Source organism: Lactuca virosa, chromosome 2 (assembly GCF_052849685.1).
Source record: "Lactuca virosa cultivar CGN04683 chromosome 2, Lactuca_virosa_CGN04683_v6, whole genome shotgun sequence".
Classification (NCBI taxonomy): domain Eukaryota; kingdom Viridiplantae; phylum Streptophyta; class Magnoliopsida; order Asterales; family Asteraceae; genus Lactuca; species Lactuca virosa.
In genome coordinates this window covers 142,192,362-142,211,496 of record NC_136427.1, presented here as the reverse complement: position 1 = coordinate 142,211,496, position 19,135 = coordinate 142,192,362, and the positions used below count along the sequence as shown (strand labels likewise).

General features: G+C 35.2%; 1 protein-coding gene and 1 pseudogene across 1 annotated transcript; both read left to right on the top strand.

Annotated features, from left to right (window-relative positions):
• The first annotated feature begins 9,423 nt into the window (after nt 1–9,423).
• On the top strand, nt 9,424–11,880 carry LOC145159549 (protein ECERIFERUM 26-like). The gene is made up of 2 exons (XM_079078558.1): nt 9,424–9,902; nt 10,834–11,880. The coding sequence occupies exons 1-2, from the start codon at nt 9,474–9,476 to the stop codon at nt 11,695–11,697; spliced, it is 1,293 nt and encodes a 430-aa protein (XP_078934684.1). The 5' UTR covers nt 9,424–9,473; the 3' UTR covers nt 11,698–11,880.
• A 2,052-nt stretch (nt 11,881–13,932) lies between these two features.
• Nucleotides 13,933–17,153, top strand: LOC145157822 (uncharacterized; annotated as a pseudogene).
• Nucleotides 17,154–19,135: the final 1,982 nt, after the last annotated feature.

The following is a 19,135-nucleotide window of genomic DNA, read 5'->3' as shown; positions in this document are numbered from 1 at the left end:
CATCCATGGACTTCCATATAAGCTTAGCCCATTCCAAATGAGTGTTAGCCCACACCATATAAATATAATAGCCCATGATTTAATTAGTCTTCCTTTTAATCACTAAATTAATTCATAATTAATTCAAGATCAAAACTAATTAAGTAACATGACTTTATATTAATATATTATAACTTATAATATATTAATAAATCGTAAGTATACAACTCTCATAAAATTATCCATAACTAGTTCGGGTGAAGTGCAACCCAAATGGACCATGCCGGGTCGGGTCAAGTATATACCAAATAAGTTATGGACTTAGACACCTTATCCAACAGAGCCCTGGCGGCTCAACAGAATCCTGAACCCAACCTGGTGCCCTCGTCGTAGATAACCAGCTCTCCCCCACTTAGGGTTCGACCTACCACACGCTGACCCTCGCAGTCGATCATGGCACCGAAACGACTCAGCCAGTCCATACTCAATATCACACAAACATCCCCCATGGGAATCGAAATCAAGTCAATCAGGAAGGATACCCCGAAGATCTCCAGAACGCAACCCCGATAGACCGAAGAAGCATAAATTATGTGTTCGTTGGCGATGGAGACTCGCAACGGACACTCTAGCTCTCCTAAGGGCAAACTGAACTCCCTACTAAGCGATCGAGAGACAAATGACCGACTCGCTCCAGAGTCAAATAATACAAGAGCAGGCAGAGAGTTCACTAAGAACGTACCTAACATAGGTACAAACACATAACCATAAAACAGATATAATTAATAAGATAAAGGATAGAAGCATACCAGCCACCACATCCGGTGCTGTCCTGGCCTCCTCGGTTGTGAGCTGGAAGGCGCATCCCTGAGCCCTCGGGGGCTCTGCTCTACCCTGACTCCCGTCAGTAATCCTCATTGTAGCCGGAGCTGGAGCCTGTGCCGGCCTGGCAGCGAACAATGGACAGTTGGTCTTCACATGACCAACCTGATTGCAGTGGTAACAGATCCTCATATCCTGAACCGGGGCTAACTTGCGACAACCCTCGTAAAGTTCCCCTCCTTTCCGCACTTGCGGCACACACCACTAGATCGACAAACTCTAGAATGACCATTCCCATACTTCCCGCAAGTGCGGCCGCGCTGGCCTCCAGACCTAGAATCGGCGGTCTTGGACCGCTTCAGCGCAGGCTGTAACTGCATCGGGGCTTGCCTCTTCTCTCTCAACTGTAACTCAATCTCAAGATCACACCGCCTAACGGCCTCATGTAACTCTAGTAATGTATCACAACGTTGGGTAGCAACAAACTGTCTGATGTCGGTCTTGAGCATGATCAGATAACGTGTCATATGAGCTTGCTCGGAAGCAAACTCCGGGCAAAACATCTCCCTCTCAGTAAACATTCAGGTGACTTCCATGAATGACTCCGTACCCTGTCTCAAATCCAGAAACTCTTGTTCCAGCCGCTCTCTCTCAACCCATGGAATATAGCGAGAGCGGAACATCTCCCTGAACTGATCCCAAGTAACCGCAGCTCTCTGCTCATAAGAATACGACCTTGTCATCAATCTCCACCAGTCCTTCGCTCCGGACCTCAGCAGGTTCAGAGCACACCTGACCTTCTAGTCAGTAGGACATGAGCATGTGAAGAAACATCCCTCCACATCAGATAGCCACTTCATGGCTATGATCAGGTCCTGAATCCCATCAAAAGTCGAGGGCTTCGTGTTATCGAATTCCCGGTACTAGAAAGCCCGACTGGACCGACTACCTGCAGCTGCTACGGCTGCGGAAGCTGCAGTGGCAGCCATCTCAGCAATGGCTGCATAGCGCTTATCAAAGTACTCAACCATAGCGGTCTTAATAGACCCAAACATTTCTGACAACTAAGCCCGGAACAGTGTAGCAACCTCATCATGCAGGATCTCGCTAATCGTGACATCCAACTCATCTGGTCTCATCTGACCAATGGTCTCGAGCACTACTGGTCCACCCTGACTGCCATCCCCTGATCCCAACCCGGATCCGGTCATAAATTGCCTCGTAACCACCATGCTGAAAATATACCAGGAAGATATCAGACATTCCATATAATAACGGGGAACCAACTCCCAACAAATCCCTAGGGGTTGTGACTTCCTTGCTACGTGTATGGGTCTTGTGCTTTCAGTAGTACGGGCCCATACTACCTTCCACACCTACCCATATTTGTCTCAAGTATCATCACAACGCCCTAACAATAAACATAAGGATAGGCGAGCGCTCAATCCTCACTCCTAGAGGAAGGATAAATATCTCAAAACTGGCCGACTGACCCAGCACAACTCATCCATGAAACTTCCACCAACCCTACAGCACTTGTGTATGCTAGCCATACATAACGTTGGACCCTATAGACATTTGAATACCTAATCCTACCCTAAGCCCTTCATCAAACAAGAACAGGAAATAAGGCAAAACCAAACATTCTCAAGCTATAAGATCTTAGTTATATACAACCATTATGCATACACTAAGCAACTACAATAATGATTTCAATTTCATATAAGCAGAACCCTAGGCTATCAGGCATCATATAATCAGACAATTCTATCATGCAATTCCTGAAGATCCCTAGCCTATCACTAGCATGCTTTTCTAACATATCATAATATCAAATAACTGTATGGTATTTTGGGGTCTACTTACTGGCTTCGGCTGATCGTACACTTTGCATCCTCCTTTAGTATTTTGAAAACCATTTGAAAATCATTTTGAAAATCTTTTCCTTAGTTTGAGACTGGATTCGCACGAGTGTTCCTCCAATTCACTCAAACCAAGGCTCTAATGCCAACTTGAAACATCCATAAAATTCAAGCAAATTTAAAACTTTGTCAAGCATCCAAAAACCATTAGTTATTACAAAATGTTTTCAAAATAGTTTCATATAAGAGAATCCCATGAATCAAAGTCATAAAATGTGAGGAGGTGCACGATCAAGCCTTCGCCTTCCCACGATCATCTGAAGTACCTGAAAGAAAATCAACAACTATAAGCCCGAAGCTTAGTGAGTTCCCCCAAAATACCAACGTCATACAAACCACAACAATATCATAACAAACAACATGCATATAGAGTTTACAGTATGACTGGACCGCCCTCACCAGGCCTTCAGTCTATCTGGCCCACTCTCAGAACATTTAGCATGTCTGGTCTGCCCTACCGGGCCTTCAGCAAGTCTGGACCGTTGTCCGAGCCTTCGGCCAGACTGGTACGCCTCGATGAGCTTTCAGTCTATCTGGGCCGCCCTAGGTATGTTAGCCTAAAGCACAAAGTAGGACCGCCTCAACCCACTCGCAATCACACAATCAACACATAAATATCATACGCTAGCTAGCATATACAGACATTCGTACAGATCTAACAGATCACTAATCATAGCATCATCCTATATACCAGGATACGGATCTAACAGATCACTAAACATAGCATCATCCTATATACTAGGATACAGATCTAACAGATCACTAAACATAGCATCATCATATAACCAGGATACAATCCAAAAAGAGTCGGCCTTAGTGCCTTAGACGCTGTTGATATAGTGAGAAGAACTCACCTCACAAGTAGTGTCGAACCGATAAAATCGAATCCCAACCCATGGCTCCGAACTCAACTGCCTGTAACCACCTTATGACTAATTTCATTAAAATCCCAAATTACCAAAATACCCTCAGAAGTCAAAACTTGGTCAACCATAGTCCAAGTCAAAGTCAACAGTCAAGGTCAACAGTCCATGTTGACCCAACTCGTCGTGTGCATCTAGCAACTCGTCGAGTTCCTTCAGTGTTCAGAAAATTATGAAAAGCTCGAGTCAACTCGCCGAGTTACCAGAGAAACTCGTCGAGTTATTCAGCATCAAGAAGGCGTGAAAACCCTCACCAACTCGTCGAGTTGGCTATGCAACTCGTCGAGTTTTCCTATCTTAACGTATTCAGCCCTTTGCAGTCGAATCCAAGGCCCCAAACTACAGATCTAGCCCCTTAGGACTGAGATACCACGTAAAGAGACTAACTTTACGTGCATGCAAGGCATCAAAGGGATTAAAACACTTATATGAAGATTATTACAGGTTTTAGAGCATGAAGGAGGGCCAAGACTTAATAAAGTTGGCCACTTTAAGTCCAAGTAGGCCCTAAGATGCTCATATATGAAGTCCTAGCTTCAAACAATGCTCAAAACCAAGAATGACTCAAGAATGAGCTAGAAATGACCATAAACTCTCTAATGGAGAGATCTAACAAATGAGTGATCAAGATGGCAACTTTTTACCTCCAAATGGTTGCAAAAATAGTGAAGCTCCCGGATCTAAGGCCTTCTACGCAATCCAGACTCTTCAAGCTTCTGGTTTCATCCAAAAGAACAAAAGGTTAACTCTCCAAAGCTCACACACACTCAAGAAAGTAATAAAGCACAGCTAGGGTTTCTCTCTGGACGATAAGGTGGTAAGGGAGGCTGGTGAGGGGACTTAAGGTCCTTTAAATAGGGTGCAAACACTGAAAATTAGGGTTTTCATCCACAGCCTCAACTCGTCGAGGTGGGGTCATCCAACTCGTCGAGTAGATTCCATAATCCATGCGGCTTTATTAGTTTCGACACGACGAGTTGGGGCCTCCAACTCGTCGAGTAGATCTTATGTGATGTACAAAAATCCTTAAAATTTCATATCTGGCAGTCAGGATGTTATAGTTCAGCTTTATGTGATCAGCTCTCAAGCTTGCGAAGGTTTCTTCTATGTCCTTTAAGAAAAACTCAATGGTTCGAATTTTTATAACCATGTTGTCCACATATACTTGCAAGTTCATACCAATTTGTGGCTCAAAAACCTTTTCTGTGAACCTTGGGTATGTCGCTCTTGTATTTCTAAACCTGAATGGCATTTTAGTGTAACAAAAAGTTCCTCTGTCCGTATTAAAATAAGTTTTTTTTCGTCCCCTTTATGCATGCTTATTTGGTGATATCATTTATATGCGTCCAGGAAGCTTTTCCACTTGTGTCCATTCAAAGACTCTATCTTCTCGTCTATGGACGGTAACGGGTAACAATCTTTTAGGCATGATTTGTTTAAATCCGTGAAGTCGACTCACATTCTCCATTTCTCGTCTTTTTTCTTTACTAAAAAAGGTTTGCCACCCAATCCGGGAATAGTGATTCACGTACTATCCCTAGCTTTACCAATTTATCCACTTCATCATTTATTACTTTGCTCCTTTCCTTCGATTGGCTCCTTTTTTTGTCTAATTGGTTTTGCGCTTGACTTATCATTTAGCTTGTGTTCTATCAGTTCCCCTGGTATGCTGATCATGTCGGTTGGCTGCCATGCAAACACGTCAGTGTATGTTCTCAGCAGTTTGGTCAACTCTTCTCTTAGCCTTTTTTGGTAACATTGTGTCTATTCGTATTTCTTGGTCAGGCTAGGGATCGTTTGTGACAATTTTGATTGTTCCTTCGTACAGGAACTCAATTTCTCTGGATGATTTGATTACCTTTTCGGCCACTAATGTCTCTACACATGCATTTAATGGCTTGTTGTAAATCGCCCCATACCCCATATTTGTTCGGAATCGTATTAAACAATGAACTGTAGATGCGATAATTTCAAATTTCTTCATTGCACTTCTTCCAAATATTATGTTGTATGGTGATGATGATTGTGTTATTGTTAAATCTAACGTTTGAGTATTTTCAGCCTTCATGAAATGCTCATATAAGGTCAATGGTAATGATAAAATTCCCAAGGTCCATACTGAATGGCCTGCAAAGCTTGTCAAACGCACGTCCGATTTTTTCATTCTCCTTTGCATTACCTTAGGTAAGTTTAGGTAGTAATGTGTGTACATTATCTCTGTGGAGCTTCCACCATCGCAGTAAATCCGATGTATTCATATATCCTGTACATAGCCATGTATTAAAATCGGTTCATCGCCTTATATGTTAGACTTTCGGTTCCTCCATGCATTGAACATCCCGTGTAAGTATGGCGCAATTTCATTTTTATTATATATGGTCGGTATATTCTTGGTATGGCTGTTATTTCTCATTATTGTGTTGTTAGATGGTATTAAATACGGATGACACCATTGTTGCTACGTCCTCTTTCGCCTACATGTCGGAGATGGAGTTTCCGGCTCCTCCTAACGAGTAATCCAAAAGGTATGTTTCATGAATTAACAACTTCTAGGTTAGAAAGTCATACCGAGGGTTAGACCCCGGTACTGCTCTCTGATGCCTAAGTTAGATGTTGTATGAGGTCTATCCAAAATTACACAAAGTTTTAATGTTCAATGAAAGCTTACCTTCTTCTTGATATCAGCGGGTTCTTATAGGCTTTCCCTTATCCGTTGGTACAGGGTTATATCCAGTCATTTGATAATATCCAGACAAAGGCAGCTTACAGTTCCTCATACGACTTGTTATTTTATTGCCAAAGATCTTTTCCTTCCCTGAAATGTGGGATATGCATTGCATCTTGCTTTTTTTACATTGTGCCTTACGGTTGTCTCTTTGGTTTTTTTTTACAGGTTTTTGTTGTCCTTTTATCGATCGGGTTCAAGTTAGTCGGGTCAATGTGATATTTTTTCCTTATCTAGGCTACTTAATATAGCTTTCATTGATTCTCGATCTGTCCATGCCAGGACGGTATCCACCTCTCTTTAATAACCGTCCTGAGTACACCATTAATGACCCTATATCCAACCTTTCTCAACATCATCACCTTGCAAAGGCACATCAATATCTAACGTTTATTAGCTTGAACATCTTTTTTGGCGTCCAACACGTGTGTCTTTATATGCATGAACTGCGAGACCCATTCTTCCGTGCTCTCAAGCGTACCCTACACTACATCTACATTACCATCGATCATGTTCTTCAGCGATATTCCTTTATGACCACGACTCCCATGGCCTACTAAGACGTCTATTAGGGTAATCTAGTGACTCGACAGTCCACATTTGAGTGCTACATTTTCCTTAGAGGCAATCTTTTATGATGGTCATCAAAACAAAATCACATACTTTAACAGTCTAACATCAAATCAAAGAATCGTGATGTTGCCAATACATTCGTGAATACCACCTGGATGTGAAACCTTCTCTGAGAGTCGCACATGTCACTATGCTCTGCCACTCTTGTCTATTGTGATAACAATAATGCGATCTACATGTCGGCTAACCTAGTCAAACCAACATACCAAACTCATTGAGTTTGATATACACTTTTTCTAAGACAAAGTTACAATATGGCATCTTCGTTTTCTCCATCTTTCTTCTCGATACCAGGTGGCTGATATTTTTTATGAAAGGATTACCTTTCCTAATCTTTTAAGAATTCTATTACAGTTTGACCATTCGAAAGTCTCCTATTCGAACTACAAGAGCATACTTGTTGATATATATTTTTATATGTTTGTAGAGGTTCTCGACCCCATTAGTGTTTCCGCATGTATTCGACCCATGGCCTTGTGTACATTATTATCTATTATGTGCAATACTTCATATCTCTTTATGGAAAATATGGAGTCTATTAATTCTCACATACAATAAAAGATATGCATCTTTTTAGCGGCTATAGAAGCGTTTAATCTTCAAAGATATGATTTTTCAAATTACAAAATCATGGTCTTGTAGCAAACAAACCGAATTGAGCAACAATGAGCGGATCTATATGCAAACACGATTTTCAGATTTCATACAGATTTCAAAATTTCAAACTTTCACATCCTATAAGAAAGGGGAGTGATTCGTATACAATATTTTTTTTCTTCACACAACAATTTAGGCTTGTTTGATTGTACATTACAAATTCTTAGAACATAAATTGTTGTGTAAAGATAAATAAAAAATGTTTTGTATGGATGAGTCTCCATAAAAAAGAGAAATTAAATCATTTAACTTTTCTTCTTATTTGTCTTTCTACTCATTTGAAATAATAACAATTGTTTTCAAATATTATTTAATTTTATCGAAATAAGATACTTGTATCATTTAACATATGTAGAAATATAAGTAGGAGGAAAATATAGAAAGATATTTAATTTTTCTCTAAAAAAAAATGGAAAAAGAAAAAAAAATTCTTTTTGCAAAATAATCAATTGTTGAAGCGACTTTGGCCGGACCATTAAATGCAACAATCGAACATATCACATGTACTTTTATTAAAAAAATCTCAGTTGTTAAGACGACCTTGGCGGCACCATTCAACAAGGTTAACCTACGTATAGTAACATAACTTTTTTCTGTCGACTTAAAATATACTTTGGTGGCACCATTAAACAAGGTTAACCTACGTATATAGTAACATGTTATTTTTCTGTCGACTTAAAATATATAATACTTAACAACCTTGAAATAAAGAAATTCTAGACCAAACTCCTAGTTACCAAATTTCGGCAAGTGGTACTCTCTTACGTTCAAAATAATACAATATTTTCTATTTATGTTGTCTCAACAGTTACTTATAAAATAAATAAGATGAACAAAAGAATTATCTTATTATTTACTGAAAGTTCCCTTGAGAAAGAGGTGCATGCATGCTATATATCCTAACGATTGATACGGGGTACCGGTCATCACCTCTAATGAAATTATTGGTGGAACGTGGTCCCGGTCAGCCCCATCTTCTCTAAAGTGAATTTGAAGATTGCTGTCTTTTAAATTTGGTTATAGAATCACCTCAACGTAATCAAACCTAATTCAGTTTGATTATGGGTAATTTAAAATTTCTGGAAAACAGTTGAAATCAAATCAAATCGAATAATTTGTGAAACCTGTTTTTTTTAACAGCCAAAATAACATTAACAACCACTAGAAAAATTACAAAGATATAGCCATAATAGGATTACATAACCAAAAAACATGATTAAACCAAATGAAAAACACCAACATTCCAAAAAAAAAAATCTATACACATCCTGTATTTGGCCATGTAGTTGTCATAACAAGAAATTAGTGAGATGGATCAAAATCCATAATTTTTTATACGGCAATTAGAGGAAATTTCCTTCATTTATATATCAAATCAAGCGATATATTTATATCTGAAAATATAATCGAAATTGATCAGATAAATATTAACCCAAAATAAAATGATGTGGTAAAATATCTGCGATATATAAATCAATTTACTGTACTTTCATTTATCGGTTATCACAATTTCCCGGCAACTTTAGTAATTCTCACTGCAAATCGTGATCATTTACCAGGTTATAATAGTATAAAGCATGAATATTGTCTTTAGTGTACGTGAATAAAAGTATCACATGTATATATAAACACAAAGTTTTGGAGGTATATAACTACATGTACAACGTGAATCATGTCCATCTCATGCATTGAATTATTAACCATGAAGCTTTCATTTGTTCTATATATAGCCAACCCACCCATTCAATCAAACTCCACGTCTAAACTTCTCTTCTCTCCCTCACTTCTTTTCAAACAATACATTATACAAATATGGTGTTTTCAAAAGCCGAAAGCCCATTCTACGACATCAAGGTCACAACGGTTGGACCAGGATACATATCTGGTCAAAATGCGGTTCAAGAACTAACTGGCATGGACTTAGCCATGAAGCTTCATTACATACGAGCCGTTTACTATTTCAGAAGCCCAGCTTTTGAAGGGTTATCCATTGTCGCTATTAAGGAGGTCATCTTCAAGTGGCACAGCAAAGCTTATATCCCTTGTGGTCGTTTAAGAAGGGCTGATTCAGGTCGACCATATATCAAGTGCAATGACTGTGGAGCCCGGATGATCGAGGCTAGGTGCAACATGACCCTGGATGAGTGGCTCGAGTCGGTAGATGATGATAAACACAAACTTCTTGTTCCTAATCCTGTACTCGGTCCCGACTTGCCTTTTTCTCCACCGGTTTTTATGCAGGTTTGCCTCATGATCTTTTAGAGTTTTTGTGTCTCAATCATACTAGTAGGTCCAGAAACAAGAATCACTTGTAGTTGATATAACAACTCGTTTAATATGCATATGATATTGTTTTCTCGAACCTAATTAAATAACATGCATAATGCAACACAAACTTTAGTAACTTTTAGATTATGTTGATGAAGTTTATCATGGATCTAAGCTCAAAAAACAACCGTCAGTATCGTCTAATGTGCTTCTAACACATTTTTTTTAACAGTCTTAACGTTAGCTCTCTCCTCCATTTTGCTTCGTATAACTTGTAGTATTCATATAATGGTACGTAGTATTTCAATAATAGGTATCCAAAAATATCATATCCAATTTCGTGCAGTTTTTAAAGCCAAGTAATTAACTCGATGTACATGTAACTAAACAAATTCGATATATATATATATATATATATATATATATATATATATATATATATATATATATTACCATAAAAGTTGTAATTATCTTTTTTTTTTCCGGGGTTTAATGTGCATATAGCAATAACGTTTCACTTTTTTTTCCTAGTTTACACAGAAAAATGATTCTCTATATGAAATATGGAATGTTTATTTTAATACCAAAAGATGCAACAGTCAGTTTGCGTAACCTATTTAACCAATTGAAACATTGATACACAATTCGTGATGAGTGTGTACTTTGGTAAAAACTAAAAAGATAAAGTTTATTACATAAACTGGTAAAATGATTGAAACAAATCAACAATGTTGCACAAATTGATTAAAAAGTGAAATATTATACATAAAACTTTTGACAAGTATAGAAACCATTCGTATAAAATAAGATTACATTCGTATAGAAACCATTTTGTTCTATGAACTAAAAAGATATAAAACACCATTACATAGATACGCATTTAACAGTGTTCATAACGATGCAGTTAACCATGTTTAAATGTGGCGCGACATCAGTTGGGGTAAGTTGGGCTCATGTACTTGGAGATGTTTTTTCTGCTACGATTTTTATGAACATGTGGGGCGATGCCACTAGGGATCTTTATCCTGCACAACCACTCCTTATGGTTCCTTCACATAATGAGGACGCTAAATACAAAAGCGCAATGAAGGATCCGCTTGCTATAAAACGGGTCGACCCAGTAGGTGATCTCTGGGCCACCACAAATGACACGAAAATTGAAAATTATTCTTTCTATCTTTCTTGGCCCGAGTTAACCCGTCTACAATCAAAGATATGTGGAGATAATGATCATCAAACAATTCCACCATTCGAGTCAATTTGCTCTGTGGTTTGGCAATGTTTAGCGAAGGTTAAACAAGGGTCCAAAGTGAATACTGTGACAATTTGTCAACGTGACTCACAAAATTCGTTCGAAGGGGTTATGACCAACAAAGCTCAAGCGATTAAGGTGGTAGAAACAGAAGAATCTGTCGAAGAATCTAGCCTAATGGAACTTGGGTTACTCTTAATGAATCAAGGCGTGGATGAGCGGAAAAGTATTGAGGAAACAATGGAATCGGATGGTGGATTAGCAGACTTTATATTATATGGAGCGAATTTGACTTTTGTTGACTTACTTGATGCCCCATTTTATGATCTAGATATAAGAGGAAACACGCCTGTGTATGTAAATTGTGTTATTGATAACGTTGGAGATGAAGGTGTCGTGTTCGTTTATCCAGCACGAAAGGATCAGTCTGATGGGATGAGAGTCAGCATTACATTGCCCCAAAACCATATTTCAAAGCTTAAGTCGATGCTTAAGAAAGAATGGTCTCTCTTCTGAGATGAAAACACATACATGTATTACGTACTCAATTTATGTATATTGTGTGCACGACTATATGTACCAGTATGTATAAATCTTGGGCTAATGTGTGTTGCCCATCATTTGAAATAAATCATTTAATCCTGTTACTAAGACTTAATTATAGAATCCATGAGTGAAAATATTACTTTATACGTATAAGTTCGTTATGTCATGGCCTTATATATTATCTTTTTATTAACGTTTGTATGGATATATTATTGTCTAGATAAAGAAAATGTATCTTAAAAAAATATTTATATAAATGAATAAATGTTGCTTCCTCTATCTGCTAGAATGATAGGTGAATGTGTACATGTTAAGTCTTTATATTGTAAATATCTAAATAACAAAAAAGTTAAAACTGTTTTATATAAATAGTGACAAAGATTATTAATTGTTGGATATAAATTTATAAATGAAGGTTAGTTTTAGTGACCATTTTTTTAATGACGAACTAACATATGGTCACTAACAACTTTATTTAGTCGCTATATACCAACTGGTCATTGAATTATGTTAATAGTTGTCACTATGTCATTTCTCTCCTGGGCCATTAAAGATTCATTTAGGGTAAATTACACGAATGGTCCCTATGGTTTGGGGTAATCTGCATGGTTGGTCTCGAGAAAGAATTCTTAACTCGGATCATCCCTATTATAAGTTTTTATTACGCCTTTGTTTTGTAATAAATAATAAAGTATTTTGATATTTTTATCTAAGGATATAAATTTGTGAAATAATTAAATCAAAAATGTTTAATTTAGATTCTTACACATTTACTATTAAATTATAAATAACAAATATTAAATATTAGTTCATATTTATAATCAATATATGTGAAAGTATGGATAATTATAAATTTATAAATATTCTAACTTTTATGGATATATATATATATATATATATATATATATATATATATATATATATATATATATATATATATATATATAGAGGTAGATTCTGTTGAAATTAAAAATAAAATAGAGATTTTGACATTCAACCTCAGCCACGTATTTCACATCTGCCGCTCTAACCCTCCGACATACCGGCGCGGCAGTCATGGTATAATCATAAATGATTATACAGCGCCGCCCGTTCCATTCTTCTCCACCACCATAACCGCCACCGCCACCACCATTATCACCACCTCTGACGCCAGCCGACCTCACCACTGTCACTTCCGTTACTTATACCACTGCCACCTCTGTCACCACCACATCTTCTGCCACCAACTGTCATAATCATTTATAATTACTCAATCTGTAAATAGTCATATATGTATAATCATTTATGATTAGACATATACGTATAAACATGTATAATCCTATATGATTTATACCTCTGCCATATAATCATTTATGATTAGCCATACCACGTTGTTGTCGGTACGCTAGAACACTACAGTGGCAAATGAGAAATATGTGGTTGAGGTTGAATCTCAAGATCTCTACTTTTTTTCTAATCTCAAGTGAACCGTATATATATATATATATATATATATATATATATATATATATATATATATATATATATATATATATATATAGAAAAGTTCAATAGAGAACCATAATTATTGGTTCTCCAAGTAACCAAATCTTTTTTTTAAGTTCTAAAGCTTATTCTTTATCGAAAAAAAAAACTAAAAATATCTAAATTCATAACTTAACATTATGAATGTTAAATATATTTTTCAGATTCACCGTGTGAATTTAGATTCACATTATAAATCTTCAAAGATTCACATTGTGAATTTGACGAAAAAAAATGAAATTTTTTTTATCGAATTCGATGTTATTGGAAAAATGATAAAACGTTATGAATTTCTGAATTTTTAGTTTTATTTTTTTTTATAAAAAATAAGTTCTAAAAGTTGAAAAAAAGATTAGTTCCTTGGTTACTTGGTTAATTATGGTTTTCTATTGAACCTCACCCTCTCTCTCTCTATATATATATATATATATATATATATATATATATATATATATATATATATATATATATATATATATATATATATATATATATATATATAAAAGACACGGTTAGAAATGGAATAGTGAAGTAAATGACCTAAATTTATATAAATATCGTACTTAACAAGGAAGACAACATCTCATTTTTACTAAAACGTGGTATATTGTCTTTTGAAATTTATTTTCCTTATAAATAATAATAGTAGTTTTTATTTTACTCAATAAAAAAACACAAATGATGTTAGTTTCTCACACGTTTCTCTCACACATCCTTCCTCATGCGACCTCTCCTACATTGTTTCTTGGTACATCTGTTCGTCCTCCCCAGTGCCCACGATTGCCATCAATGCAACCTGTTAGGCCGCTCCAGCCACCTTCTATTGTCGGAACCGCCTACAGCCACCCTGTGGCTACCGGTGCCTGTAAGCCCTTCTTCTCGACGACATTTCTTTTCAGGCACATTTGTCTTTTGAATTTCTTCGAAACATTCAGAAGGCTAATGCAACCACAAACTTTTAATAAGCATTTTGCATATAAGTAGCACAAGGCGTGAGATGTTTTAAACATGCAAGTTTTATAAAATTATATATATTTTGTATATACGCCGCAAAAGGATTGAACAATTTAGACTTGATGCAAGGCTAAATTAAATTTGAAAGGAGGTGTGAAGAAGCTAGTACTTTGTTCACGTGAATACTAACATGGTATTTTGGCTCCTGTAGTTGCTGATATATTTTGCTTTTCTTTGGTGTCCTAGGTGTTATACCTTTTCTAAGGGAGTTGTGTGGGTGACATCACTACAACGAAAAAACTGAAAACCGATTTCATAGGAATTAAGGAATCGATAACCGAAACGGTTCCGTTGTTGGGGTTCCATATCCGAAAAGAACCGATATTAGGGTATATTCTTATTGTTTTTCTCTCATAGTAACAAAGTCCACTTAAAAACAGTATCAATTGGTGTATTGTATAAACTAAGACTACTCCAACTCAATCTCCAACCATTTTTACTTGGTAATATATAATATTCCTTTATACCTAGCAATGGAGACGATGGTTGTTCTTGACATGCTTGTCTTATAGAAATCTGCAACAACTAGGCTAAAGGTGTTGGAGAAACATTGAAGCCAAAAGATAGAACATAAAAAAACTGTTGTGCAACAAAACAGGATTAACAGTATCAAGACGATTATATATATATATATATATATATATATATATATATATATATATATATATATATATATATATATATATATTAGGTGTTGAGACCCGTGTACTACACGGGTTTATTAAAAATAAAAGGTTTAATTTCAAGTAAACATTAAATATTCTATAAAGTAATTGAAAAAAGAAAGTAAATCAATAGTTTGTAACATTTATATGAATTTATTCTTAAATTAACAAAATGATAACCTTACATGAATAGAATTTTCCATATATATAATCGTAAATTCTTGAAATTTAATGTATGAATGAAAAATCTTAAAAAATGACAAGTGAAAAATAAAAAAATGAAAAAAAACCAAAAAAAAAAGCAAAGATCAACCAAAAAAGTGAAAAATAGTCTGTAACATTTATATGAATTTTCAATATATATATATATATATATATATATATATATATATAGAGAGAGAGAGAGAGAGAGAGAGAGGAATGATCATTTGAGAACTCAAAGTTTCTCGAGAACTCGAGAACCAAACGAAGGCCGTTAGATCAAAATAATTGAAGGTTAGGATGATTTATGACACTTTTGTAAATAACTAGGTAAAAAAAGAAGCGAGGCATCTTATTCCACATGAATTGGGGGCATTTTAGAGATAACCTAATGTCAAGCCCTTCCCCGTCCCCCGTTCTCTCTCTATCTCATCATCTCGCCTCTCTCCTACCTTCATCCCACCTGTGGCCATGAACACTCCCTAATGTCCAGCTCGTTGATGATGAATCGAAGAAGCAACAGACCGACAGTGTGATTTGGATCGACAGATCAATTATATTCCCTTCATGCCGTCTCAATCGTCCAGCATCACTTCGACAAATGATCTGCAATCGTAGACTACCTCTCCTGTGACCGATCTACATTCAACGATTGGCAGGCCAATGATCTACAATCGCAGACGACCTCTCAGTCGGAGTTGAATCGATCACCTCAAAGAGAAACAACCAATTGATCCATATTTCGTAGTCGTTATCATCAATCGACATGGAATCCAAAATCCTCCAATGATCTAGGCTTAATTGTCGGTGATCATCAACAATTCATGCTTAATTGTTGTACGAATCGTTACTTTCTTCCAAGTTCAAACCCTGCACTTCTGTCGTCGACTCCGTTCTCGACTCCATTGATCAAGTCACCACGAAGCTCCTTATTAAGTTACAGGTATGTTCCCTCATTCTGTGTTTGTACATCTTAAACTGTGTAAATATGAGATAAATAATCTCGTTTCGTTGGTTTCACTCCATTTTCTTTCCGATTTTTGTTCTTTCTAGAATGAAGCATCTGTAGAAGCTGTGATTATGAGATACGATACTCGTTTAGGGAAATATGGAGGCAAACCTTGTCCTGGTGGTCCAAGATCTACCTTATGCATACCCTCACAGGTAAACCATTACCCTATCCATTCCTTCCAAACCGAAATTCTTTCCTGATTTAAGTTCTTCAGTTGATAGATTCAATCGACATTTTGCTCTATATCACAACACATGTATGTGAATCATTCTCTTCAACAGGTTGGATGCAAAATGGGCTGCACATTTTGTGGAACTGGAAGTATGGGATTCAAGAGCAACCTCTCAACAGGAGAGATTGTAGAACAATTAGTACATGCTTCTCGATTATCACCCATTCGTAATGTTGTTTTCATGGTAAATACCTCAAAAAAAACTTGTTTTCCTTGAAATTTATGTCACTACAACTGATACCATCATCTTGTATTCAGGGAATGGGAGAGCCAATAAACAACTACAATGCTTTAGTTGAAGCTATTCGAGTAATGACAGCATTCCCTTTTCAAGAGAAACCTCTCAACTATCATTCTCATAATTTCTTGTAGGTTGGAATAATTCATGCAATAAACAAGCTTCATGGTGACTTACAAAATATAAACGTAGCAGTGTCTCTTCATGCACCAGTTCAAGATATTAGGTGTCAAATAATGTCTGCAGCTCGTGCTTTTCCTTTAGAAAAACTTATGAATGCTTTAGCAGAATATCAAAAGAAAAGGTAGCTCTTTTTTTGCTTCTTTTTTTAATTTCCTCAAAGTGTAAAATTACTAAAATACCCTTCTGTATTTACTTTACAGTTAGCAAAAGATTTTCATTGAGTACATAATGCTGGATGGTGTGAATGATGAGGAGCAGCATGCCCACCAGCTTGGTAGATTGCTTGACACATTTGAAGTGGTGAGAGTGAGATTCAAATTTGTTTTTAGAGTAAATTACAATTTTGGTCCCTGAGTGTTGCTGTTTTTTTCTATTTTGTTCCCAAAAACTTTTCTCTTCCAATTTTGGTTCTTATTTAACGTTTTTGGTCCATGTGTCAGGCAAAACAACTATATTTTCGGAACCAAAATTGTGAAAATCAGATGTACTAAAGCCCAAAAATAGTCATTTTACTTGAAACGTGTACTAAAATGTTACAAGAACATCAAATAAGGGTGAAAAGTGCAACACAACTTTTTGGAACCAAAATTGCAAAAATCAGATATACTTAGGGACCAAAAATGTAATTTTGGTCTCAAAAAGTTTCTCTTGCTATCTCTGTCCTTATTTGAGGTTTTTGTAACCTTTTGGAGTGACAACCTTCTAGAAAATCCCTTGTGTAACTTTTTTTTTCTCTTCTTGATTTTTTTTCGAACCTTATTAAGTAAATTACATGTGATTCACATGTAAATCACATATGAATCACATGTGATACACATATAATTACCATATGAATTACATGTGATTCACATGTAAATCACATGTTATTCACATATGAATTACATGTGATTCACATGTAAATCACATGTTATTCACATGTAAGTCATATGTTATTCACATATAAATCACATGTAAATCATATATGAATTAGATGTGATTCACATGTTATTCACATGTAAATCACATGTTATTCACATATGAATCACATGTAATTCATATATGAATTACATGTGATTCACATGTAAATCACATATGAATTACATGTGATTCACATGTACATCACATATGTATTTTTATGAGTGTTTTTGTATCAATCGATTTCTTTTTATTTTTCTTGTAGATTTGGAAGAAATTGTGGTGAATATTGAAGAGGTGAAAAATGATAAAGTGAAGAAAATATGAAAATATTGACACGAAGACATGAAAACGCTTTGAAATTTGTAGCATTTTTTATTTTTTATATTTTATTGTGTATCGAATAAAATACTTGTATTATTATGTTTATAGATTAATTAATAAAAATGACATTTGTTGTGATTTACTTACGAATAGTATAGTATAAGAAATATACATATATGCATTTGAAAAAATATGCATATATGCATCTAAAAATTTACTTTTTTTAAGAAAAATGTAGTTTTTTTAAAAAAATTTGCAGCTTTTTTTTTAAATTCAGTTTTTTTTTGAAAAAAATATAACTTTCTTTAAAGAAATTGTAGTTTTTTGAAAAAATTGCAGTTTTTTTATTTAAAAATTGCAGTTTTTTTTTTAAAATGCAGGTTTTTTTTTAAAAAAAATTGCAGTTTTTAAAAAAAATATTTTTTTCAATTTTTTTTTTCAAAAATTCATGTTTTCTATAAAAAAATTTAAAAATTTGCATTTTTTCTTAAAAAAAACGAAAAAGAAATACTATTTTTAAAAAAATATGAAAAATTTGATTTATGATATAAATTTTTAGACATTTATATTAATATATTAAATAACACAAAAAAATTAAACATTATATGAGATTGGTAAGATGACGATCATGTCCTTAATGAATTATTTTTGATCCAACGCTCCACTTTTAGTTCTCGGGTTGTCGGGAAACTATGAGTTTTCAACCTATATATATATATATATATATATATATATATATATATATATATATATATATATATATATATATATATATATATACTAGTCGTTTACCCGCGCCAAGCGACGGGTGCAAATAATTTCTTTCGGAAATTGGTTTTTAGGGGCAATTAGTGTATTTGTTCAAATAATGTATTACATCTAAAGAGTTATCAATAAAAGTCATGCTAGCATCAACGAAATAAAAATGAAAAATTCGGATTCTTTTCAATGAAAAGTAGATAAACATATGATTGATTGTGCATTATTAATCATGTTAATACTTCTTTATACACTACATTTATTGTATAGACTTCTCTGCGTTGAATTGTTTGTCAGACTTCACTAATACTTTTGTATTAACACATGGTATCCCTCTAGATAATGCTGCATAAAGTTGG